The 27,997-nt window shown below is 37.4% G+C and overlaps 1 protein-coding gene across 2 annotated transcripts; it reads left to right on the plus strand.

Moving 5' to 3' along the window:
* Positions 1 to 27,664, plus strand: LOC117377353 (solute carrier family 4 member 11-like). 2 transcript variants are annotated; one of them, XM_033973733.2, is made up of 20 exons: positions 1 to 145; positions 8,627 to 8,677; positions 10,127 to 10,186; positions 10,308 to 10,351; positions 10,435 to 10,654; positions 11,183 to 11,264; positions 11,337 to 11,460; positions 12,444 to 12,653; positions 16,962 to 17,046; positions 17,129 to 17,254; positions 17,335 to 17,448; positions 17,891 to 18,023; positions 19,284 to 19,357; positions 20,003 to 20,231; positions 20,947 to 21,053; positions 21,688 to 21,853; positions 23,404 to 23,577; positions 25,079 to 25,274; positions 27,047 to 27,216; positions 27,376 to 27,658. In XM_033973733.2, exons 1-20 carry the CDS (start codon positions 85 to 87, stop codon positions 27,440 to 27,442), a joined length of 2,493 nt encoding a protein of 830 aa, XP_033829624.2. In that variant the 5' UTR covers positions 1 to 84; the 3' UTR covers positions 27,443 to 27,658. The 2 variants fall into 2 exon arrangements, with proteins under 2 accessions (XP_033829624.2, XP_055080554.1); XM_055224579.1 differs by lacking the exon at positions 1 to 145 and adding an exon at positions 3,571 to 3,667 and having other exon boundaries at positions 27,376 to 27,664.
* The last annotated feature ends 333 nt before the right edge of the window (positions 27,665 to 27,997 follow it).

Below are 27,997 nucleotides of genomic sequence, written 5' to 3' on the forward strand. Positions count from 1 at the left end.
CTATGCACACCCCGGGACGTGTGCTGTAGACGTGCCTCTGTGCTCAGTCCGTTTGTATGGTCACAGAGCAGCAGAACTATCACCATGAAAATCAAGAAGGACGCAGAAGAGACACCTGTGGTCATCGCCACGCGATTCACTGAGGGTAAGTCGACTGATGCACTGTTAGAACAATGATACAACTTTTAAAGCAACTACAAGGGTACAACCATGTTCTATTACAGGCTACTGAATTTGAAAATAATAATAATGATATTAAAATAAAGTCAAGTTTTTAAGTAAATTGAAACTTTAAGATGCATTTGATAGATTATTATTTGGAATCATCTCTTTGAAATCACTAGATATAACACAACACAAATAAAAAGCCATTGCACAGTGTATTCATCAACACACTATGTCCCTGCTGCTGCAGAAGCAGTGCTGTATTATGTTATAATAAATTACATTACTGAGGCTGTGGACACATGTGCTCACATTTAATGTTTGACCACAGTGTGGAGGCTGTGTGCTTTACCATGCATGTCCTGTTACACATTTATAGGCATCAGTCAGTAAAATATTCTCTGTCATATTCAGTAGCAGTTTCACATGTCATGAGGTGAACCATTAGAAAACCATACTTCCTGTTACTTTGTTTAATGTATTTTTAATTCAAAATGTATCATGAGCATCACTATAAGCATCACCACGGTCAGTGACCGTATTAATAGTGAATCATCCCTGTTTGCTGATTCTGAGTGTTTTGGTGGTCCTCTTGTGAGACCCCAGCTCTGACTCAGATTAATGTTTGACAGTGTGTGCTTTGTGCACTTGAAATGACCCGTTTGAACTCCACACATTACTTTATTAATTCTGCATGTTGTATGACTTTGCGTGTGCTTCAGTTATGCAGTGGTCACTAGTTAACATATTAAAACAGCATTGCAACATTCTATTCTAGTATTGTTTTGAGTTTGATCTGATAATATTCTTTTTTGTTTGATGTGTTAACTGGATAAATACAGCAACGTCAAAGAGGCATAAAGTAAGTTTTGTGATGAAGGGTCTGAAACCTTTTTCTTCCTCCATGGAGATGTGTTTATTTCCCACAAAATGGCACGAAACTTTGCAATCTCTTTGGAGACAAGCAAATGACTCCACCAGTATTTTTTTTTGCCAACAACATCAAGTTGACTAAATGCAGTAACGTGGAACATTCCAGGCAAGTCAATAACATTTTCATGAAACAAGCAGGTGATGGACCCTCCACCCAAAACTTACATGGTACACCTTTAAAAGTCTGTGTGCGGTGCTCTGCTGCCACCTGCTGGAAGACTGCTGAAAATGTCCTCTTAACCTCAATAAGACACCAGGCAAAACAAAGATTAGAGTCAGTTTGTTGCATCTGTAAACATCATATATAAACGCTGTAATCACTGTCCCACAAATAAAAGTGACCGAGTTCCCAAGGTGCACTCTGTCATTTATATACACACTGGCTTTAATGTCAATTACGGAGAGCTTGTAAAGTTTTACAGGCCTTGTAACATGTAGAATAGTAAAAGCTCAGACATAAAATAGTAATTACATCCTGTGAAAGAATTCAGGTGAAATCCACACGGCCTTAAACTGGGATTCAAGTCATAACACTTTGGTTTAATGCATTTTTTTCTCAAAGTCACTTCAACATTTCATATTCTTCACAAAATGGTGATGTGCTGCTCACAGGTGGATCCATAAACTATCTGGTTTGAAAACGGCCACTCTATCACTTCAATTCAATTCAATTCAATTCATTTATTTTTGTAACGCCCAAAATCACAACAATATTTGTCTCGAAGGGGTAACTTAAGTTACCGCCTTCCCTAATATGCTTCAAAGTAAACATTTTTAATGCGATTATACAGAAACCAAAATGTCTGAACGTTTATTATTGAGAGATTAAACCAGTGCCAGCGCTCAAATCATAACCATTTCACTTATTCATTTCCGTGAGCCGTGGTGAAAGTTTGAGTGTAGCATGTAGCACATACAGCACCAGTACATGAAGTCTTATGCTGTTTCTGTAAACTCATGCGAAGACCTGCAGTGACAGACATGTCCTAAATATAGATCAGAAAGACTGCTGACCTTTGCCCCCATGAGCACGCAAAGCACTCTCAATATACTTGTAATAAAATCTTTTACAATAATTCAGTGACACAACATTGTAAAACTATTTTAGGACCTGCATCTGCAGGTGATTTATGTACAGATATAGACTTTGTTCATTGTAACATATGTTTTGTTCTCCCACTGAATATAAGAGATTGACTGATCCAGTTTTTTTCATGCTCATACTTTAGAAACCAGAGCAACTAACTAAACTCATACATACATTTTTTAGTACCCTCTTTGCATTAAAGTATTCAAATTAAGCTTAATATCTTTCCTTTAGTCTGGTGGTAGACTGAACCAACATATGGGCCTGTGCTGGAGACTAAAAGGGCAATTGTCGGCCAATTTCCCCATGTCCCCTTCAAATCAAACTCAGACTCACTACAATCTCTCAAAAAACTGTTATAAACTCAGCTGTTTCACATCACATAAAATCCAATAATTGCATTTTTATTTCATTTTGCTGTCATCTAGTGCCTTTTTCTTGCTTATGTAAAGCGTCTTTGAGCTTCTTTTTGAAAAGCTCTATATGTATGTGTGTATGTATGTATGTATGTATGTATGAATGAATGTGTGTGTGTGTGTGTGTGTGTATGTATATATGTATGTATGTATGTATGTATGTATGTATGTATGTATGTGTTGTTGTTGTTATTATTATTAATATATATTTTCCTTCATATTTTTTTCTTATTATTATTGCTTTTTTTTATATATATATTGGTCTATCTTCAAAGGTGGAATGTAACAAAGTAAAGTTTGTAAAGTACTGTACTTAAGTATACATTTTAGGTATCTTTAACTTAACTTAAGTACATTCTGAAGTGGATACTTTATACTTTTACTTCACTACATCTGAGAGTAATGATACTGATAAAAACAGCTGGAAAAAACAATGAATTTAGCTCTGTTGAACAAAATTCAGCATGAATCTTTGTCAAAATCACTATATTTCAAGCTTTATTACATCTCAAAATCTGTGCGAAACACTTCTACTTTTTACTCTTTAATTACATTTTTAAACTGGTACTTTAGTGCTTTTAAGTAGATTTTTTCATGTGTCACTTGTATTTTTTTGCCCTGGTATCTGTACTTTTAGTTAAGTTACAAAATCAAGTACTTCATCCACCACTATCTATCACTAATCTAAATCTACAGACCAAGGAAACACATTTAACTATTTTAATTTTACATTTGATTGATCAAAACCAGATTTTAAGTCGCTATGAATGTCGAAATGCAACTGCAAGTTTGTATCCTTTTTGTTTACACACACAAACACAGCATATCTGAATAAAGTTCCTAGGCACAGGGACCCAGCAGACAAGGGCCTCCTCCTCCCCTCCACCTCTCAGAGCACATGTACCTCTAGACGAGCTGATTTTACCTTAGCGTGAGTGTGCCTGAGTTACACAAGGCTCTGATCAGTTCTCTGAGCATGTGAGAGGATGGGTTGACCTTTGGGAAGCGACTCACCTAAAAATGGACAGCATGGAGGTTAAGAGGGAGCTCCATTTTGTCCCATCTGGTGAGTTTCTCAGGGATGGGTAGGTTATGGTGAAACGGCCCATGTGACTATTGGACTTACAGTATAGTTAGTGTTCATAAAATTGAAGCATGTGTAACCAAATTGTACTATTAGATAAGATTGTCGTGTAATAAACAGGTCAAAAAAAGTTACGTGCAAATTGGAAGTTATGAAAAAATGTAAAATTACCAAATGTATTCAATATCTGTTGCAGTTTTGCTATAGTTTTAATAGCGCACAATAGGAATTACCAACAACTTTTAGAGGTACTGGACAAAAGGATTAAAAATACTTTGAAAATTTCAGGTCAAAGATTAAGCAGATTACTCACAAGAATGTCCACTGTTTTAATCTGGTGCTGCACGTTAGTCTATATTTACTATGTTTTCTTGATTCATTTTTGTTTCCTGAAAATCAAACTTCGAGAAAATGATGATACATGTTTAAGGCACGATTATCGGACTTATATTGGCTGTTGAAAGACTAGTGTGTGCATGGTTACTGTTGGCACACTGCACGGAAGGACAAACATTATGCAGTTTATCGTGAGTCTGAGGTGTTGAAGTGGAATGAGCTGCAGTTCCTTGTTCCTGCTGTTTGCTTTGTTTAAATATATCAGTGTGTAAATGGACATATAGAATACACATGGGACTGTTCGGATCCTGTGAGGGAGGGAAGGCCTTCACAAAATCTGTAATGTGTAATTTTAATATAGAGAAAATGCAGGTCCACCAAGGAAAGCCTAGAATTTCATAGGTAATAAGATAATATAGGATTAATATTTCTTCTGTTAGTTTTTCCATTGTTGCGCTTCAGTTCTTAAAGTGCCTGCTTGTTTTATCGTGACTGCCGCATGACCTTGTAAGCAGAAAACCCTGCAGATAAAGAGCAGCGCTTTTATCCAGACTCAACAAGGATTTTGTATTTCGTTTCTTCCAAGGACAAACTGTGAGATGTTCTTAAAGGTCCTCAACCGAGCTAGGACAAATAAACAACGACATGCTACACCACAAAGACATGTTTTTTTGCTTTAATTCTGACTATGATAGGCATTGAAATTGATTTTTACAAGCTCGTCAAAGTCTTTGAAAGTAGCACACACACTATACACAGCCGCGGTGAGATGCTTCTACTGGCCACAACCGCTCAGGGGCCAGTGGTGGATGAAGTAGTCAATTTTGTTAAAGATACAGAGGTAAAATGTTACTCAAGTCAAAGTATGGCATGAAAAAATCAACTTAAGTAGAAGTATTAAAGTACACGTTTAAGAATGTACTTTAAGAGTGGAAAGTAAAACAGCAATAAGAATCTATTTCTTATGAAGTTTATATATATTTTTGTTTGCTCAAAGTTGAAGCTGAAACTCAAAACTTTAGTCAGGATGTTACCACAAACATGTCAAAACTAACCCCTCGTATCATGTGAAAAGTACGTTTTACTTTTCAGTCCATTTAAAAAATATATTAAAATAGAAAGTACTGATAGCTGTTCTCAAATGTAGTGAAGTAAAAGTAAAAAGTATCCACTGTAAAATGATTTAAGTAAAGTACAGATACCTTAAAAAAATCACTTATGTACAGTACTTTACTATTTGTACTTTGTTACCTTCCACCACTGCCTGGGGCCCACCACCAATCACTCACTCACATATACCACATTCATACAAAGTGGGTGAAGTGTCTCGCCTTTGGACAGAACTTCCAATAATCGGCCCAATAAGGCAACATTAGAAAACAAATTCATGGCTGAATGTCAGTGTCAGTTTTTATATACTGTATTTTTTTCAAATACAAGCCACAACTGCATTTGACTTATATTCAGATATTGCTTTTGTCAATGTTCACACACATACATTTTGTTCTGCAGCCCGAGTTAAGTCCATTTAATACTCTGCCAATCAAAATGCAACATTAACTGATGCTGTTGCTCACGCTGGAGCACTGAAATATGGACTTCTGTTGTAATACAAGAATCACAGTCATGTCAGAGTTTGTTTGTAGAGGACGTTCTGTAACCTACATAACTGCAGCCATTGGAAATTGTGACCAACTAACCCATAATTTTCAAAACCAGAACAAATATGACATCATGATAAACAAAAAAAGACGGAGAGGTACGCTGTGAAGAAATACAATGAATTCAGTTTTATGTTCTGTGACGCTGGGGAAGCCTGGGAATGCAGTCTCTTATCTAACCTGAGACAGACAGAGCTGCTCAGGGCTATGACACTCTCAGATACATGAGTGCTTAGCCAAACATCACACACAGCTGGACTTTTATTTATGTTGTAACAAAGTCGGCTTCTCGGGGCATCGGGGGCCTTCGCTATTGCAGTTACATTTCAACCCCCACAACTGTGATTTATAAAGACGAGTCAGATGTGAGGGTTAGTTACAGAAGACCCGAGAGGCAATACTTTTGAAGTTCACAATATTTTTTGCACCTTGCAGGTAAAAAAAAGAAATAACATTTGCACTTTTTTGTTTTTTGATCAATATATATCTCTGGGATAATATACTGCATGCCTACGCAGGACTCGACCCCGAAACTACTGAGTTAATAGACAAGATGAACTATTAGTGTGGGAGGCTGGGATAATTTAGTGCTTTTGACAACTACACATGGAAAGTACTTGCCAACAGTGAGAAAAAAACAAAAAACAAACAGTACAATTTTTTTTTTTTTTTTTTTTTTTTACCTGCAAACTTGAACCAGAGGGATTTTAGTTATTTTATTTTATTTATTTGTTTTAGATATTTGAAACAGATTATTATTAGATTATTTTTTTATTTTTAATTTTTTTTGGTTGTGGCTCAGGGCTTCCGCAGTGGGGGCCATGTTGGGGGAAAAAAGAAAAAAAAAATGGAGAAAAATCTTTTCTTATCCTAATTATGGTATTGGTACACACCAGATTACAGCAATCCATCAGAAGTGGTGACAGTAAATGTCTTGGTTGAGGTTCAAGTGTTTCACAAAATGTCAATACAATTTATGACAACACTGCAGAATTATCACTTTACACCATTAGTTTTGAAAGATTACTCTGCAAGCCTGTTCTTTTTACAAGAGTTTTTTCTTTTATTAGAAAATATACTCAATATGCTAATTTTGAATTCCTGCAAAATAACAATATATTATACCTTTTCCGATATATCTGTCGCCTCTAGTCAGATATAAAGATGCACTAACAAATCCTGAACATATAACTCAAGACTAGTACGTCATAAATCTGTCAGCGTGTGTGGGGGAGCAGCTGCAGGTTCAGTGCGTGTCAGCATTTGGTTTTGGGGGGCTACTGTTGCATAGTACAGAACATACGAGGGTCAAGCACATGGAGTCTGGTGTCTTCAGCAGGTTCATATTTTACAGGTTGTTTACTGTGCCAAACTGTTCAAAATGTGCAAAGATACTAGTTTAAATGTAATTAATTTAGCAACTTCTCTTATTCGTCACACTATTTCTCTGCTACAATGTATAAGATGTCATGTTCAGAGATGATACGGTCAGGTGGGCAATTAAATTCAAAGTGCTTCACATAAAAAAGAAAAAAAAATACAGATAACATGATACATCGGCAAAGAACAATAAAACACCAATACATCCTGTCTAGCTAGTATTAAATACCAGGGAGAAAAGGGGTTGGTTCTCAGTCTAGTCTTAAACTGGCTTTAAATACTTTTCAATAAGAGGTTCTATTTGATGTAATTCAGTCACGTACCTCATGCTTTACTTCTCAAATTACTAAGTCTTTGAAAATGTTAAGGTTGATGTTAAGTTGAGTAGTTATAGTTGAGTGTAGACCAGGGGTGTCAATCATGCGGCCCGGGGGCCGCATCCGGCCCGCCTACAGACTTGATCTGGCCCTCAGCAGATTTGTAATAAAAATACACTCAGCATAAATTGAAATTTTTATTTATTTATTTATTTATTTTTCTAATTGCTAGCAAAATAGCATCATCTTCGAAACCGTAATAATTAACCTTAATAAAACAAAGCTGCGCTCAAAGCTAACACACAAGCACTTAAATGACATTTTGAAATTGGCAGCTACTCAGGATATGATGATGATATTGATGCACTTGTGCAGGCAAAAAGACGCCAAGTTTCTGTATCAAAAACAAAGCATGACTAAATCCTGTAAAATAAAAAGGTAAAATACTGATGATTTTAGGTCTGGATCTTTTTTTTATTTATTTTTTTTATGTGCAGAACGTTGAGTTCAAATCATTTCTGTATTAATCTGCACATGCTCTAATAAAATCTAAATATTTGTTGTTTTTTTCAAAATTACTGTAATGAGTTGTACTGCACAAAAATGAGACAGTTTCAGGTTGTTCTTAATATTTTATAAAGGAACAGTTCTCTTCAATAAAAATATTTTACATGTTTCTCTGCACAAATGTTTCTACTTATTGCTATTTTTGAGTATTTATGCTGTGAGTTTTCTGGTAGTGTTCTGGACATTCTGTAAGTGCTGCAGAAAGCCCTGCTCTAGCTCCACATTCAAAGAATTACAATAATCTGTAGGAAGCATTACAAATGCGTGGATCGCTTTTTCAAAATCTGCCTGAAGAAGGAAGGACTTTACTTTAGCTACTTTTACAAGGAGCCTCAACTAAAAGAAACTGGACTTTATGACAAAGCTAATGTGCTTCTCCAGTGTGAACACACCCGAGTCCACAATCACCCCAAGGTTCCTCACTGCAGGGAAACAATAACACGACAAAGGACCAATCACACTGTCATGCCCAGGTTAGTTTGAAAAGGTGTCCCTGAAATCTGATTGGTCACTCCAGGTGCCGCCCCACTCAAAGGGTATATTGCTTTTAAATAACATGTATTTTTTTGTTTTTAATCTTAATGATGCAGTAAGTACTTGAGGTGCAGTACTGTTGGTGGGCGCCAGCTTTGTTTAATGTGCCACAGTGAACCCTGATCTGTTTTTTCTTCTCTCCTCAGACAATTCATCTTCTGGGAGGTCAAAGAATGGCTACGCTTTTCAAGAAATGGGTGCGTAGCTCAAATAAATAGGTTCTATAGTAAAAAAAATACATAGTGAATCACCCACTGACTTATATAGACGCCAATGCAACCGATATGGAGCTGCTCTCGTGTAGTTTATCTCTGCTGCTTGTGAGCACCGGCCGTCCCTCTGCTGGTGTATGGAGAGGTTCATTAGCAGTGTAAATAATGAGGCAGATGATCTGTGAGTCAGTGATGGCAGCGTGGGTAATCTGCGCTCTGAGCTTTCACATGATGGCTCCGGGTTCATTCTTCATTTCACGGTGCTCCTTCTGCGCTCATAAAAGCCGCAACACAGGCGCCATATTTATCTTCTATACAATGAAGGAATTTACAAGGGGCTGCTATTGTTATATTACCCACGTCTGGTATATGAGGGTGCTTTGTTTTTATTTGCCCTCAGCCTCTTCAACAGATGGCACAGGGTGGATTTTAGTGCCCCTTTCTGGACATACTGTTCATGTGGTGACCAGAGCATGTTTTCCATCAGTACAGTACAGGGTAGCACATGACGCAGTGATGCAGGTTGTTAGAACAGCAAGCATCTGAGTTAATGACATGGATTTTTTATTTATTTTATTGGACAGGACAGTTATAGACTGTTATAGCCACAGAAGTGGACTAAGGGAGTGTGAAATCACCCATAGCGTTCACACTGTGAGGTTAGCAGGGAACAGGCACTTAGCAATGCTGTCAATCAAACCTCACTGGTTTATTATTAATGTGCATTTCTAGATTTACGAACAAAATAGCTAAATAAAAACACCAAGTTCATGTAGAGTAGATTAATACAAAGATTTTAAAACCAAAATGAGGTGCCTGACAGCACCAGTTATAGAGCGAGGGATGGCAGTTTTTCAACAGAAAGTCAACTGGAGCCTGTGTGGCCATGTGCACTTCCCATTCGGCATGTGGCGGCTAGCGGATTAGCTATATATATATATATATATATATATATATATATATATATATATATATATATATATATATATATATATATGCGTACGTGTGTGTGTGTGTGTGTGTGTAAATTCAGCCAAAAAAATAAAAAATGTCATCTGGAAATAGGTGTTCCACTGTGTTTTTAAATTCCATAGTAGAATCATCCGAATAATTGCAGTGCTGGAATTGCCAATCTCTACTGAACAAAAGATAAAAGGTAGCTGCAAACTTGAAAACTACCACTATCTTACATCACAAGGTGGACCAGAGCATTTTGAGCTTTAGAGATGTAAACAGACTAATAATAAAGGATCACTCAAACATGTGTGAATGAAACAAAACAGGACTTAAGTGTGGACCAGACAGTTTGATGCAGCCAAGTGTGTGAAGTCAAGTATATGAATTGTGACAAAACTATAATGTAAAAAAGTGATATTGTCTTTGTTGCAAAATAGAAATAGCAAATTTTGAAGACTAATTTTCTTATGTCCACAGAACTCAAGGATGGGGAGAAGGAGGAGGGGCACATTTATGACACTACAGTTAGTACTACAGGTATATACACATTCAACTCACCACAATGTACAGTATTCATCAGTGAAATCTGATTAAAGTGATGCTCAACTATCTTACTATTTGTTATGTGCCCATGTATTATGTGTTCTTTTGCTTACAGACACCGAAGGGCCCGGATTTGGACTTTTAAATACAACCAGAAAAGTAACCAACTCTCACCAGCCAGATATCTATTCAGCAGCAGTGCCTTTCCACAATAATCTGACTTTCTTCTTGTTAACCCTCAGTATGTGAAGCCAATGAACTTCCAGGAGGAGGTACGAGCTCACAGAGACCTGGACGGCTTCCTGGCCCAGGCTAGCATCCTCTTGGACGAGAAGGCTGCCACTCTGGACGAGGTGCTGCGGAGGATGTTGACCAATTTGGTGCAAGAGGGACACGGGAGCTGTGACGCCGAAGAGGTCATGAACACGCTGTTCACAGACGCAGGGGGACAGGACTGTGATGGTAGGTTTCAAATAATCTGTAGGCGTCATTGGCTGTGTCGTCGACCAATCAGAAAGCTCTATCTAGTCATCTTATTGATATGGACAGTTTATTTTGTATTTTCCCAAAAACCTTGAAAAATCTCCTGACTACTTTGAAGTCCACTCTGGTCCAGGAAGTATATTTTTAATACTTTTTTCCCATAAACTAACATCCATTTTTTTGGAAAGTCTATGGAAAAAATTAATGGAAAATGTCCTTGCAGATCCAGAGCTCCATTATGATATGAGCCTAACGAAATGTAATGATGGAGACGTTTTTGCTCTGCGTAGAATGTTCCTCAGTACGTCATTAAACTACCATAGTTTAGAGTAGGGCCAAGTTACAGGTCAGATCTATCAAAAGGCGAACCTGCTCAAAATAAGGTCTTTTAGTAATTGAATAAATGCAAGATAGATATGTTTAATGGCAATATTCCAGACAGAGACTAAAGCAGGTGGCCAACCCTTCACCAGAAAAGCTACATAGTGCATCTTTTTTTCTTTTCAGTGCACCTTCTAACAGAGACCATTCAGGGAGTAACAGCGAATTCCACTGGGGTTCACTATCAGCAATCATGGCTCTGTATCCTGTGAGTATATTTCAGACATTTACGCAAAATTCCATAAAAAAGTACCTTCTTATTCACTATGGAATATTTCAGCTCGACAGTGAGGAGTCTGCAGAGGCGCCATGTCTGTATCACTCGCTTAGAACGGCCTCAGAACTGGGGGGTGAACTGCTGCGAGGCTCGATACGTCGTCCTAATCCTCGCCCCTCCCAGAACGGTAAGGATGTAGAGTGAAGTACCCGATTGTGTTACTTAAGTAGGTTTTTGTATGTGAAACCTTTACTTCAGTCATGTTTTTGCTCCTGTATTTGTATTGTATTGTATTGAAGTGCTCCTTTAAATGTACTTTTATGACAACAATTAACAGATTATGAGAGCTATTAATAAGTCAAATCTTGATTTTTGATCAATGGAAGCGACTGATTCATTTTCTTTTTATATTTAAATATTTTAGTTTGCTCAAAGATGGCACTTGAACTGAAAACCCTAAGGCAGGATGTCACCATAAACATGCTGAAAAATACTTTGTACTTTGCTGTCAAATTGAAAAATCTAGTGGAGTAGAAAGTACAAATACCTGCACTCTAACCTCCTGAGACCTGGTGTCCTCATCTGTGGACGACACATTTTGGGTTGTTTAGGCCACAGTGCAAATTTTTAGAAGAACAGCAACAAGAACATGTTCAATTTTGAATATTTCTAAGAGTTTAGAATATTTATTTATTTAATTTATATTTTTTATTTTGATCTATTTTTTTTATATTTTTTTGTATTTTGTATTTTTTGTATTTTAATGTATTTTTTCATTTTATTTATTTATTTATTTGTATTTAAAGGCATATGTCTTCCTGCACCTGTCAGCAGCACAAATGAGACACATTTTTCCTAGAGGCAAAATTGTTTCTCATTTTGTTTTGTTTTTTACACAAAATGTCTGTGTTCAAGCAGTTAATAGTTTTTGCAAATAAAGTCCTGCAAGAGCTCGGGTCTCAGGAGGCTAAGGCAATGAAGTAAAAGCAAAAAGTATCCACTGAAAAACAATGTCACGTAAAGTATTGATACCTTGATACATAAGAACTGTACTTTTTTTTGTACTTACTTTGTTACTTTTCATTACTGACACAAGGTTCACTGTTTAGCCTCAAATCTGTTCAAATCTACAGTCTTACCTCCATTTTAACATCTCCAAACTTCTCTCAGAAAAGCACAAAGACAGCGATTGAACTCGGTAGAACATTTGCGACGATGTTCTCGGACATCTCCTTCAGACAGAAGCTTTTGGAGGCCAGGACGCAGGACGAGTTCAAGCAGGAGCTGGTCCTCCAACGGAAGCAGCTCTCCATGGTGACAGAGAAGCCCGTGATCGAGGAAGTTGTGGATTCTGATCCCCGGAGAGCCAAAGACCTACAGGTGAGAACTAAGAGTCACTCAAATATAAGAACCATAACACAACATGCTGACAAAGCCTTAAGTATACAGTATGCTGCACGATACAACAAAATGAATTAATGTGAGTTGGCGGAATTATGAAATCATAAAGATGTATTTATTATTTAGGTAATAGAATGTCCACTTTATAGAATACAAAATATGCTGTGTTTTTATTTAAGAGAAACACCTTTAGAAACACCTTTAATGAGGTGTGGAAATGTCAGAGTGTAAGTGCCTGTGTGTTGTAGGGTGTGGGTTAAATTAGAGAAAGTAAACGAAATGGTGCGGGGCGCACAGGTGCAGGGCTGGGAGTGGAGTGAACCAGCACGAACTAGTACAGTTGGGAGTGGCTGAGGGCGGTTCTTATACAGGTGCTGTGCGTCGGGCCCTTGACACAAACACGACCACAGCCACTCCCCAGCTTCACCTGCACAGACCAAAACAATTAATACATAAGGGACTAGCCAAGACGGCTATAAAGACCCGTAAATATGGAGGGGACATCCTCAGTGACAGTACCAGTCTCTGTTCTGAGGCGCATGCCGCGCCCAGCAACCGGTGCACCGAAGAAGCATTTTTAAAAGACAAAAGGAGGTCGAGAGAAGACACAGATCAGATTTTATCAGTAAAGTGCTTCTGCAGCCACACTACACTAACAGGTCCTAACACTAATTTAAAGTCAACATAAAACGAACATATATAATCCAACCACTTTACTAGGGCAGGACACCAGTCCAAAACCGTCAGGATTATACAGATACACCACGACAGGTGCGCTATGACCAACCCGATCACCAAAAAGCTTCAGAACTATCACCAAAGACACTACTAAGACGAGTATAAGGGTCACTTAAATAAAATAAATTATGCGGGCGCTACGAGAATAAAGTCGTAATATTACGAGAATAAAGTCGTACTTTTATGAGAATATAGGCTGCTGTGCGTGAATGAGTGACCAGTGCGTTATGAAGAGTTTGGAGCATTTTGTTCTGATATAGCAGTTTCTTCCAAATCTGTGTGGTTCCTTCTACTAAACAAACTCAAATGCTTGCAGTGTCCCTTCAAAGTACTTATACTAATAATAGTGTGGTGATGGTGGGCTAAAATACATAGTATTTCATCGTGCGTAAACCCCAGTTGAAAGTTTATAAACAAAATGCTCCAAATTCTCCATAACGCACTGGTCACTCATCCAGCCTATAGTCTCATAAAAATAAGACTTTATTCTCGTAATATTACGACTTTTTTTTGTCGTAATATTACGACTTTATTCTTGTAAAATTACGACTTTAATGTCGAAATGCTACGACTTTATTCTCGTAGCGCCCGCATATATATTTTTTTTATTTAAGTGACCCTTATACTCCGTCGTCTTTTCCAGACGCCTGTAAATAAACTGGGACTGTGAAACTAACACTGCATGAACTCACGCGCACACGCGACCTCACAGCTAAAAAGCAGCACACAGACCCACACGGCTGGACTTCACGTGAAGCTCATGCGGACACTGCTTTTCCAATACTGAGGACACGCGCAACAGTGCACACTGGGAGAACTGCACGCGAGGGCATTTTTGAAAGCTCCGTGTCAGTGGACATCGACACAGCTCCACAGTCGCGCGCCTGCCAAATCATTACCCAAAATAACGGCCTGTGTCCCTAAGAATACAAACGGATACTTTACGGTCACCACCAAGCAATGACAAAACCAGATCTGCCAAAAGGTTGCCTTGGGCGTAAGAACATAATCATCCACCAGAAACGCAGATGCAGATGCCGTGGACGCTTTCTGTCCACACATATAAGTGGCTACAGCTTCGGGAACAGAGTTTTTAAACCGTTCTAAAGCCACTAACTCAGACAGCTGCTCAAAAGTTGAAACTCCTACGGACTGACGCTAGCGCGTAAAATATATTTTCAGGTCACGCGCAAACTCCAAATGCCTCTGATCTGCGCCTTTTACACACGCGCTCAACCTCTGCGGACAAGCCGCAGGCACGAGGTCATATGCCTTAAACTCAGGTGGTTTTACTTTGGCAGATGTAGACAATGCATAAAAGGCTTCGAGACGTAGACAACGAGACGCAGAACCGTTCCAATTACGCGCTGCAGCCAAACGCTCAAAAATTAGGAAAAATGAACCAGGGTCGTTCCCACAAAATTTAGTCAGTAGACGTAAAGTCCCTATAATATCGAAAGTGCTGTCAGAACCATCGGAGGCAACAGATGATCAGTGCACCTCTTCATTTTGTCGTCCTTTCTTAATGTGTTCCAATTTCATCGTTCATTTTGAAATAGCATTTTGAATTCTAACAACCAGTGCTGAGACATTCGCAGTGAGCACACAAACCTGTGCTTTATCCTCATGCACCCCATTTCAACCAAACTAGCAGTTAATATGGCCCTTACATTTTCCTTCAATCCTTTACTGTCAATTTCAGTGCCATAGTGTTTGTAGAATAGAATAGAATACATTCTATTGAAGTAAAAACTCCTCAGATGAAGACTCAAAAAAGTCAGAGATGTTCATCATTTTTCTCCAACCAAACACCCAAGTCTGTCAGAAATCAGTGTGAGATGATGGGGTGACACATGCACACCGGGAGGATAAACAGACCTAGTGCCCCGCTAATAAACCCAACCCTCACACAATTTTACAGCGGGGTTTTAAGCACTCCAAAGCACCACCACTGGGCTTGGACGACTGTCTGAATCAGACGCCCCCACGAGACAACACAGTTCATGCACTCGCGCAACAAACACTAATTGCTTCTGAGCGACTTTAACAGATAAACTAAGCCAAAAGAGCAGCACCTCTGTGCCTAACTGGGACACCGGCCTGTAGATGAGAACACGTAGGTCAGACGACGAGTATGACTCACTCATGAAATCCCAACCAATAAACAAAAGTGCTCTTCCTGTATTTTGCCAACAGAGGACCCAGAAGGTCTCCCACAGGGAAAACCCTCCAAACAGTGACGCAGTAGAATGTTCCTGCACCCACGGAACTAAAGAGTGTTTTGGGCTTTACACGCTGAACACCAAACAAAAGAACAATATGTGGCCTATAAAAAATTGTGACCAAAAACAAGATTAATGCAACAAACACACACAAAAAATTACATTTGTCCCAAAGTCCAGTTACTTAGAGCCTCCAGTCTGCATTACCAGGCTCTAAGTTATGACCCAAAATACACAAAACAACAATTGCCAATTAAATTTAGATTAAATTAAATTTAGAAAATTAATACTTTAAGGTAGTGATTGTTTTCCAAAACCGTATAGCCCATACAGGACACTAAATAAATAGCTTATTGTGTTGAAATGCGGTAACTACTAAGTATATAGTCTCAAAGAGGTGTGAGTTGTACAAATATATACTAAATAACATATAGTACAGAGCATGTAAAACCAGCAATAATCATTAAATCCATTCACATATGGAGACTGCCTCATGTGTTCCCATTCCATCCAAGCATATAAAGATGTGGTGCCATAAAATAAAGCAGATAAAGCAGCAGCTGGGATACAAACTCAAAGACAGGCCAAGTCCACCATGTTTGTAGTTATTATTAAGTACTTCATTGTGTACAGAATATATACTCTTTACAAATGACTAAACAAGCCCCAGGGAGATAACCATTGGCCCCAGAATTCACACAAGAGTTTAATAGTTTCAAACAAAACCTGTTGGTACCTTTACATAATTCAAATCATACCATGTACAATGTTTCACATGTGTCACTGAAAAAACAAAACAAAACAAAAACTAATCTGATTGCACGATTACGTTTGACTGGGCTTGAGATGCAACGGAGTGTGTGGGGACCAGACTGATTTGACATGGATATGTTATTGCTTTGCATGGAAAGTTACAATATTGCATTAAGTGTATCTATATCCATGGAGACAAACATGTGACATGACCAAGTAACAGGTCAGATCTGTGAAGAGGTAACACCTCACTGTCACAACGCATGTATTTTTTAGCGATAACAGCATCTCTAATTGAATAAATGTAAGATAGAGAAGTTAAATTTCATACTATGGAAAATACCAGGCAAGCATTACCGCTCCATTAATATATAAAAGAAAAGTTACATAGTGCACCTTTAAAATAGCCATGTTTAAAGATCAAAAATTCAAATCTGTCTTAAAATTATGGTCATTCATCTTGTCATCCATTTTTTTAAACGTCCATGTGGCTTTGCTGTATGGATTTTGTTTATATTGACAGGCTGAACTGTTATCCCTACACTACACTGACTTTCCTGCCTTTTGTCCTTAGTGCACGGACTTCTTCAAAGCCGGTAAAGGTGTTTATGAAGACCTCCGTCGCAGATTGCCACTCTACCCATCAGACTTCACAGATGGTACGAACACTTATAACATTATTCAAGCCTCTTAAAGAAACAGTAATGAATCTATGTATTTTATGTTTTTCAATCAATATAGGAATTACTGGTAACGATCGCTCATTACTGAAGTACACCACCACAGCCATTTTCCTCTATATCGCCATTCTGCTCCCAAACATAGCTTTTGGCTCTTTGAATGATGAAAGTACAAGAGGTGAAATTGGTAAGTTTTCATTTATATTTACTCTATATTTGATTGAGATTACAAGTTCAATTTATGCATAAGCTATATTTCTTTCACAGATGTTCAGAAGACAATAGTCGGCCAGAGCATTGGTGGAGTTATATATGCGTTGTTTGCTGGCTCTCCGCTCGTCATCCCACTGACTACAGCACCGCTTGCAATCTTCATTAGTGGTATGTATTTCTAGAGGTGACAACTACATTTAGCAAATTTGTGGATCCAATTAAAATCAGTCATAAGGGAGTTAATTACAGTCAGTGTGAGCTCTACATATAGGAACAATCACTTCACATCACCTGAATTTACCAGCGACTTTTAATCCACCATTTTTCACATTATCAATCATCATTATCCAAATAGGTTTTAAAAGAACACGTGGCACTATAATAGGGGTCCATTACAGCAAAGTACAAGAGTCTTAAAGGTTCACTATGTAACGTTCTGCTGTGCAATCCAGTAAAATGGTAGACATGTCCTGTTTACTTTCCTTACAGTGGTTGCGAGTAAAGTTAAGTTCTACCACATAATGTTGCAAATAACAGGACTATACGGAATTAAAATGTATAAAATATTAATAGAGGAGAGTCCATTTATGTCAGTGGTTGTGTTTGGCAGTGATCCGTGGCATCTGTGATGACTATAACCTGGACTTTGATGCCTTTTACGCCTGCATTGGTTTATGGAACAGTCTATTCCTTATCCTCGGGGGTCTGTTCAATGTCAGTCTGCTGATGAAGCTCTTCAAACGGTAAATATTTATGCCAACCTCAGACTATAATATTTTTCATTACTGCAGGGTGTCCTTAAAGTCTCGCTACAATAAAAAAACATATTACAAAGGCAATTGATAACATCTTAATCAGACTTGTTCTATTGTACTCAAAGGTTTACAAAGTTTTTACACTTCTATATAGGCACCATTAGTCACAGGAAGCACATCAAGGTGGGACTGGACTTCTTGCCATGTTCGCTGTAGCATAGCCTCATCAATAGTTGCTTTCATGTCTGTTATCTTTTGCTTTAGTTCAGTAATGTCCCATATCTTTGTTCGATTCACGATATCTATAACATAGCCCCATAGAACCCATGATCCACTTTGTATCTTCTATTGAGGAGTAGCCATTTCTTAGAGGTTCATTCAAAAGTTTGCTTCTTTAATAAACAGGATACCTGAAATACAAAAATGCAATGTGGTTAAAAACTTTTATAACCACTGAGTACAATAGAACAACTCTATTTAATATATCTTATCAACTGTAAAGAGTTTTTATGGACACCTTGTATATTAAAGAACACATAACGCCAATTATACTTTTAAAACAAAGTTATATTGTTGTCTCCGCATCAAATACACACCCCAGTTGTATTTTGCTTCATTCACATCTGTTTCATGGATCCATTAATCCAAAGTATTCTTGTCTGAGCACTTGTTTTGTTGCTCATGTTTTGTTCGCATTTTGCCCGAATTGTTGCATCACAGGTAAAAAATATGTAGCCATAAGACAACACTGGACTCATTATGTGGTCAATTTGTGTACACTATGAACGCATGGCTCTATTAGCATAGCATTCACAGTGCCTAAGGGCTTAATTTGTTTATTTTCCCACTGTTCATTCTGTCTAAATGTCTCACCGGAAACAGAGGTGTAGTTTATAAAGTGTGACATTATTTCAAGTTAGAAAACGTGAAATTCTAACTTCCAAAAACATGTTTAAAAGGGAATTAAAGCCAGAACAATGCATAATATGTGTTCTTTAGTATTGCTGCAATAAACCCAATGTACCCGTTAGATGAGTGTGCACAGAGCTGAGGACACTGATAAGCAGACACCGGCCTGTTTTGACTTCCTGTTTGCATGGGACCAAAATCCTTCCCACTATTCAAACACAGTCTGGCTCTCGCTATCAGTTTGCCTTGAACACAATTTTGTCTGCAGTTCTATTGCAAAATACGCTGATAAAATGTGAATGATTTCTGTATGGTTGTGTTATTCCTGTTATCTTGCAGCTCCACGGAAGAAGTCATTGCTTTGTTCATCTCCATAGCATTTGTCGTCGACGCGGTAAAAGGCACAGTCAAAAGTGAGTCACACAACACTGCACAGTTTTGATGCTTCGAAGCACAAGTCGAAGAATGTTGCAGATAAAGAAGCTGCTTGATAACAGCGTTGGTACAAAAGGTGTTCCATCTGTATTGAGGAACTATATTGGTTTTACTGTTGTGGTGATAAAAGGTATAAACTACTACTACGCCAATACTATATGGAAATAAAATGCAATACTATTTTTTTTTAAACAACTAGAAAAAAAAACACCCTTTTACATTTTTTTATTTTTAAAAGTGAAAGTTTTTTATTTTATTTCACTATATACCTAGAATCAATACCTATTCAATTGGCCTGTAGTTTTGATCAATTTAAAGAAGCACTACGTAACCTTTCTGAGGTTTGTTGCTTGTCTCCATGGAGATCTTATCACTTTGCATGGAAGACATCAAATTTATCTACCTTGTATTTATTAATAACAGGTGTTAGGGTTTGTGTTTTTAATCGAAAAAGTGGTAGTAGTAATGGGAGTGGGGTCGCCTCTGCACAGATCTGTGTCGCCATGGAGATAGATACATTGAATGTGATATAGTACGGCTTCAAATTGAGGCTTCGAGCAGAGTTACATTCGAAAAATTAGCGAAACATGTATTCATTTTGCATTTCTTTTCTCTTTTTAAAGTTTTCAACCACTACTACTACGGACCTACCCTTGTTACTTCCAACAGTACAGTGGTCCTCCAGCAGATCACTGAGATTCTGGAGCAGGCGAACAATCAGACTGGAGACTCAAACCTTCTCCTTCTGCCGGAGTCTCTGGTCATGTGCACCAGAGAGCGACCCATCCTGTGTCTGCTACTCATGCTCGGGACGCTGTGGCTCGGATACGCCCTCTATCTGATCAAGAGAAGGTTAGATATCTGTATGGGTTTCTGTTTCCTGTTAATGCCACCATTTTGAGGACTTTTGCTGGTTTAAAAGATTTTATATTGTATTTTGAATTAGAGGTGGGAGATATATCAATATATAAGTAAATGGATAGTACAGCGATTGCTATTTTTCGAGATGTGCAAAATTATAATCTATAAAAAATAAATAAATAAATAAAATAAAAGGCACATTCTTGATAGATTACCAAAAAAGAAATACATAAAGTAAAATAAATAAATAAAAATCATAATAATGTTGATGATGGTGGTAATAATAATACTAATAATAATGTTAATAATAAAAAAATAAAATAAAATAAAATAAAATAAAATAAAATATAATATAATAATAATAATAATAATAATAACAACAACAACATTGGATTTTTTTTCAAATATTGCAATATTACCCACCTATTTTTAGCTCTTTATTGCTATGGCAACAGTTGTTTTTAAATTATGAAATTTCTGAAGTTCTGCTCCCCTACTTCAATTTTCACCATTTTTAATCTTCATAAGTTACATCACAGTTACATCATCTCTGTGCTACGCCCTCCAGGTTGGTAATGTAATAAACCACTGTGTTTATGTAAGCTCTAGCAGTCTGGCTAATTCAAATTATTCTCAACTTTAAATGACAGCATCTTACATCAGAATTGCTCGTCCTCAAAGTAATTATATGTCTCTTCTCCCACAGCCCGTATCTGAATGCCAAAGTGCGGGAAGTGGTGTCGGATTGCGCTCTGCCCATATCGGTCGTTATTTTCTCATTCATTGGTTCCTACCTGTTTATTGACATTCAGCGTAAGTATACATCTATGGAATAAAACCTGTTGCTTTGTTTCAGATGACATCACGATATTACTTAATACAGATGGGTATAAAATGGGATAAAATGAATATTGTTTAAATGCAGAATTTATTTGTAATATGAGATCTTGGGTCTAGTCAATTATACCTTTTGAATCTTAAAAACACCAATGATAATGTTGATGTTATAAAATTATTTTCAAGTTCCGAATCTATAATTCTTAGGTAGAATGCAGCTTTAAACTGCTGAAATACAAATGTGTTGGCCTGATTTATGTTTAGTATCTGTGTCCTTCAAAACACTGGCACAAAACACTGGCACAAAGTCAAATGTCTTCTCTATCAGGACTAATTAACCAAACAGATTTTGCTCACTATAATATTAAAAAGTAGATTCACAGACAAGATTGTTATCAGTTTAAAACACTTATAAGCCACAACGCTAACAAAAATGATAAGTTTCACCTTTTATTCAATTTTTGTCTGATTATTTCTTTCAAAAACACTTTATTTGAGTTATAAAAGCCCTTGCTCTCCATCTGAAATCGTAACATCAAATTATAGAATGTTGTTATCGCATCCCATTGGCGCAATTTACACTTCTCCGTTACTTTCTGTTTTGTTTCAGTTCCTCAGTTTAGCGTCCACAATGGTCCGATCTTCAACTACCCTCCGTTTGACAGGCTGACTGGAATGAACACGCTTAGTGCAGTGGGGCTTGGATTCTTACTCGCTTTGCTCATCTTCATCGATCAGAACATCGTTATTTCGCTCACACATGTACCTGAACACAAGTAAGACCAATTTTTCTGTACTAAATGACAACATACACATAGTGGTGGTAAGCAAAGCAACCTGCGACTGTCAATCAGCATCAACACAGTCTCCAACAACCACCAATTAGCCACATTCACACAGAGTAAAAAAGATTTCAAAATGTGTCAACTTGTCTGAAAATATCTGAAAATGTGTGCTCTTAACCCTAAAAAACCTTGATCAGTTGACAACTTTCTAAAGCCTAAAGACGCCTGGATGGTTCTTAAAGGGATGGTCACACTTGTATATAGTGCTTTTCCACCTTCAAGGCAAAGCGCTTTACACCAAGGAGCCACTCACCCATTCACACACACATTTATACACCAGAGTACACACACAATCGGGGTGAGGTGGGTTAAAAGTCTTGCCCAAGGACACAACGACCTGTGAGTCAATGGATCTGACCGTCTAACCAATGACGTTTATGCCGAGAGCGGGAGTCAAACCGCCAACCTTTGGATCAGTGGACTAAAACTCTACCAGCTCAGCTACTGTCGCCTGAATTTACACAAAATTCACATTGATGCAAACACATAACATACTTGCATAGGCAAAGTGGGTGGACTGTTTTGCCCAAAGACACAAAGACAGGATGCAACGATATGTTCAAAAAACGATATGAAAAAAAAAAATCACTTTTTTTCCACATAATATTGGTCACATTTTTTGTCAGTTACTTTTTTTATCTAATTTAAAACAACTACAAATGGCTTTCTATAATGACTTCCTGAACATGAACAAATGTTAAAACACTGGAGCAAGATTTTTTACTTTTTGTAGTTTGAACTCTGTACTACATGCTTCTCTGACAGAGGATTGACTGCAGACGTCTCACTTAACAAGACTCAAGCTGATCATTAACAATTACAAATGAATACATCTCTTATCTCAATTAAAATGAGCTTAATTACACAACCGTACCGCTAACCATCCAATTATTTGAGACTGTACCAGTGGTGGATGAAGTAAGTAAAAATACAGATACTGAAGCAAAAAAAAAAAAAATACTCAAGTAAAAGTATCATAAAAAATCTACTAAAAAAGTCAAAAATACCCATTTCAAAATTTACTTAAAGAGTAAAAACTAAAAGCATTTTGCACATATTTTGAGATCTAATAAAGCTTCAAATTTAGTGATTTTGATAAAAGATTTGTGCTGAACAATAGAAACAGTTGATTTTTTTTCTCTTAGCTGTTTTTATATGTATATTCTTGTTTGCTGAAACTACTTCGAATGTGTTTAAAGTAAACCCCTCAGCCTTTTCAGCAGGTCTCAAACAATAATAAAAAAAATACTTCTAATTTTCAGTCCAGTTCAAAAATAATTACAAAGTACCGATACCTGCTCTCAAATGTAGTAAAGTAAAAGTACAGATACCTAAAATGTATACTTAAGTGCAGTACTTTACTACTTTTGCTTTGTTATATTCCACCACTGCGCTCCACCACCTTCTATTATCAAACAACACCATTTCTGAGTATTGAACACTTTCTGAATCTAGTTGAACTGTGCATGTGTCTGTATCAGGCTGCTAAAGGGCACCACATTCCACTGGGACTTAGTGCTGACCGGTCTCATCAACATCCTCATGTCCTGCCTGGGGTTGCCATGGATGCACGCCGCTTTCCCACACTCCTCGCTGCACGCTCGTCAGCTGGCCAAAGTGGAGCAGCATGTAGAGAACGGACACGTCTATTCTACGTAAGTCACAGTTGAGATTCATTTGCAATTTAACAGGCAATGATGACTTGTTTTAGAGCAGGGGTGTCAAACTCAAATTCACAGTGGGCCACAATTAAAAACTGAGACAAATTCATGGGCCAAACTCAATATTTACTGAAAAATATCTCTGTAGTAATTTATTTGGCCAAGGTGACTAGTATCTTGGTTGCTAATGAGTGTCAAAAGAAAAGGGGGGGCACTTGCCGGTCTCGACTACACGCCAGCATATCAGCAAAGCATTCTGGGATTTGTAGTATTATTGGTACATGAGCTATATACTGCCAGGCCAGCTCTAATGCACATTTGATATGATCTCACGGGCCAAATATAATTACACCGCGGGCCAGATTTGGTCCCTGGGCCTGAGTTTGACATATGTGTTTTAGAGTATTTATTTTCAGCTGGTGAGGCGTGGGGACAGGGATGGTCAGATATGTATTTATTCTTTTTTGGCCAATATATGCACACTTTGCATACTTTACAAAAATGTGAGTCTGGTAACCGGTTGAGATGGGTGTGACAGGTAGATTAGCCAATCAGGAGCAAGCATGGTCTGTCCATATCAAAACAAATATGGCTGCTTATGAGGAAATCAAAAATGTAACAAAATATCACAAGGGACTGAAAATCTTTGAGGATATCTGCAGAATTAATGAACAAAACACTAAGCTCTGTTAATATGAGGTCAGAAGTTTAGTTTAGTGTAAATGATAGATGACCAGTGAGCATCGTTTCACACGTGTCACTGAAATAAACAAATCTGATTGGACGGTGCTGTATGAATCTGGCTCGAGGTGCGGTGAAGGGAGTGGTGACCAGACTGATATCTCTCCAGTGGTGGAAGAAGTACTCGATTGTGTTACTGAAGTAAAAGTACAGATACCAGGGCAAAAAAAAAAAAAAAAAAAAAATCAAGTAAAAGTAAAAGTATCCCATGAAAAATCTACTAAGTAAAAGTGTTAAAGTACCCGTTTTTTCCTGGCTGTTTTTATTTTTGTATATTTTTGTTTACTCTAACTACAAAATAAACTCCTCAGCCTTTTCAGCAGGTCTCAAGCAATAAAGAAATATACTTTTACTTTTCAGTCCTGTTCAGAAATGTAGTGGAGTAGAAAGTCCAAATACCTGCTCTCAGATGTAGTGAAGTAAAAGTAAAAAGTATCCACTTTCAAATGTACTTAAGTGAAGTACAGATGCCTAAAATGTATACTTTAGTACAGTACTTTACTACTTTTACTTCGTTACCTTCCACCACTGTATCTCTCTGTACAATGTAATGTAAATACAGAGATATTATTCTAGGCAAACCAATATCTGTAAAACTCCAAAATCACTGTTACCATTTAGTGCCTTTTCTAAGTATCTTTAGGACAACTTAAGGACAAGTATCGTAATAAACTTTCCTGACTTGTAGTAGCAAACCGCGCCTGTCTTTGAAGGAGGTTAAAATCTGCATTCTGTTCCTGTGTGTTCCTCTCAGCATTGTGAGTGTGAAGGAGACTCGGCTAACAGCGCTGGTAGCTAACATCCTGATCGGCGTGTCGGCCTTCATGCTGCCCATTCCCCTGCAGTGGATCCCCAAGCCTGTACTCTACGGCCTCTTCCTCTACATCGCTGCCACTTCACTTGATGGGAACCAGATGGTGGACCGCATGGCCCTACTGCTGAAGGAGCAGGTGGAGCAAAGACTATACACTCTTTTCACCTTGAAGCTTTGCCTTGAAACTTTGAAAAAAAAAAAAAAAGTTCTATTACCTGTCGTCTGAAAGAGCATAGAAAGTGATTCTCAATCTCTGGTGCAAGTACGGCCTGTGAGTCTTACTAGCAGTGGTGGAAAAAGTACTAATTTTTGTTACTCAAATAAAAGTACAGATACCAAAGCAGACAAAATACAAGTAAAAGTAAAAGTAGGATATGAAAAAATCTAGTAAAGTAACAAAGTAAAGTTTAAAAATGTACTTAAAGAGAAAAAGTAAAAGTATTTTGCGCAGATTTTGAGATCTAATACAGCTACAAATGTGAAGATTTGTGCTGAATTTTGTTCAACAGAAAATACTGAATTGATCATTTTTATTTGCATGTTTGCTCAAATTATGAACGTGTTAATAAAACCTGAGCCTTTTCAGCAGGCCTCAAACAGTAATGAAAAATACTTTTACTTTTCAGTACTGTTAAACAAATGTAGTGGAGTAGAAAGTCCAGATACCTGCTCTCAAATGTAGTGAAGTAAAAAGAAAAAGTAAAGAGTATTCACTTAAAAATGTAGTAAAAAAAAAAAAAAAGTACAGATGCCTAAAATGTATACTTAAGTACAGTACTTTACTACTTATACTTTGTTACATTCCATCACTGCTTACTACATATAATTAGATATAATTTAGTCCTTGTTTTTATACCAGGTTAAAATATCAAAATGTGATGAATATAACACAAATTGGCTTGAAATATTTGAGAATTTAACAAATAAATCCTTGCTCTCTGAAACAGGAAATACATTTTACAGCACATATGGCAGGTTGTCATGTTTTTCTCATTTTTACTCGATTTGGTGAGATAGTACCAGTTGTAAATATCTATTATGGTTTTAAATCAGTCAAGTGGCAGTTAGAAAGGTAGAAAGTACAGAAAGAAAGAACAAAATACAGGAAATAGCAGTGAGTTCTAAAATAGAACACCTGCATCTCACAAACACAGAAAATCCAATCCAAAATGCACAGACAGTTTAGGGAGTTTAAACATTTACTTAACAACAGTGGTCTAATTTTAACTCTCGTACAATTTAGACATGTTTTGGCCCTTGATAGCATTACAGTTGCTAGGTAACAGCCATGGAATTACATCTACGTATATCAGCTGCCCATGTCCTATCAGGAACTCAAATGATAAACTTCACCATAATTTAAAGGGCTCATGTTGTACTATTTTCTGATCTATGTTATAATGTTGTTTCCTCATCAAAAACATACCAGGAGTTGTGTTTTGTTTCATTCACGCATGTTTAACTCGCAAACTCTGCATATTTAGGCTGAGTTCTCAACACTCAGTTCCACCTTGTGACATCATGTGGTGATACAGGAAGTGCTCCACTGTGTTTTTATACTCCATACACCTTCACTAGAATCATTCGGATAATTTCAGCTCCGGAATTGCCAATCTCTACTGAACGAAAGGTAAAAGGTTAAGTTGAAATCTACCGTTTCATGACATCACAAGTTGGAACAGAGCATTTGGAGCTTTGGAGATGTAGACATATAATAATAAAGGATTACTAAAACATGTGTGAATGAAACAAAACACAACTCCAGGTCTGTTTTTGAGGAGGCAACAACATTGTAACATGGCTTAAAGCTGACAAGGGTCAAAAAAACAAAAAAAAACTAGCAAGAATTTTTTCTAACCTTGTTGTTTTAACTTTTATCTCCTCTCTTCTTCTTCTTCTTCTGTCTAGACGTCATACCCTCCCACCCACTACATCCGTCGGGTCCCTCAGAGGAAAGTGCACTACTTCACTGGGGTGCAGATGATTCAGCTGATAATCCTGTGTGGGTTCGGCATGTATCCTCTGCCCTATATGAAGATGGTGTTTCCTCTTCTCATGATCCTGCTCGTTCCTGTCAGGTGAGTGGCCAGTAGGGGGCACCATTGCACTGTGGAGACAAAGCGGTTGACTATACTCAGTGCACAGCCAGTACATAGAAGCTCAGCATGTTTATACAGTTAGCATGTGTTTTATCTTCTAACATACGTATTGTCAACTGTGGTCACATTTTCTCTCAGGACAAGTCTGCTTCCGAGATTAATCGACGCCAAATATCTGGATATCATGGACGCCCAGCACATGTAGACAAGGGTGATGAAGAAAAAAAATGGACTGCAGTGTTACCCCATGAGGAGCTTGTTCGGTCTTTGTCTACCAGTGCAACATTCCTGTATTTTTTATTACTACTTTTATGCACAAGAAATTTCAAAATTCCATAGCATTTTGAGTAATTTTTGCATATTGTTAAGTCTAAGTTCATCAAAAGTCTTACAATGTACTTAGTCAGGGTCAGGGTAAGAAATTTAACCACATATTATTGACACATATAATGAAAGTGTATTTTTGTAACACGGAGTTGGGAAATCTGCTGTAAATAAAAAGTATTGTACTCAAAATCTCCTGTTTTTTTCTTTTTTTGTATTGAATTTGAACAAATATTTTAAAAGAACTGGAGAGTGGAGGCTTCATATTTAATGGTCCTATATTATACTAAATTCTTGTGAGTTTTAAGCCATGTTATGATGTTGCTAAACCATCAAAAACACACTCAGAGTTATGTTTTGTTTCATTCACGCATGTTTGAGTAATCCTGCGTTATTAGTCTGTCTACATCTGCAAAGCTCAAAATGCTCTGTTCCA

Source organism: Periophthalmus magnuspinnatus, chromosome 10 (genome assembly GCF_009829125.3).
Source record: "Periophthalmus magnuspinnatus isolate fPerMag1 chromosome 10, fPerMag1.2.pri, whole genome shotgun sequence".
Taxonomy (NCBI): domain Eukaryota; kingdom Metazoa; phylum Chordata; class Actinopteri; order Gobiiformes; family Gobiidae; genus Periophthalmus; species Periophthalmus magnuspinnatus.

Excerpts from the sequence above, each read along its gene's own strand:
- LOC117377353 (XM_033973733.2), top strand. The coding sequence starts at position 85 with ATGAAAATCAAGAAGGACGCAGAAGAGACACCTGTGGTCATCGCCACG. Across the intron at positions 146-8,626 it reads CGCCACGCGATTCACTGAGG|ACAATTCATCTTCTGGGAGG; the intron begins GTAAGTCGACTG and ends TTCTCTCCTCAG. Across the intron at positions 18,024-19,283 it reads CTGATGAAGCTCTTCAAACG|CTCCACGGAAGAAGTCATTG; the intron begins GTAAATATTTAT and ends GTTATCTTGCAG.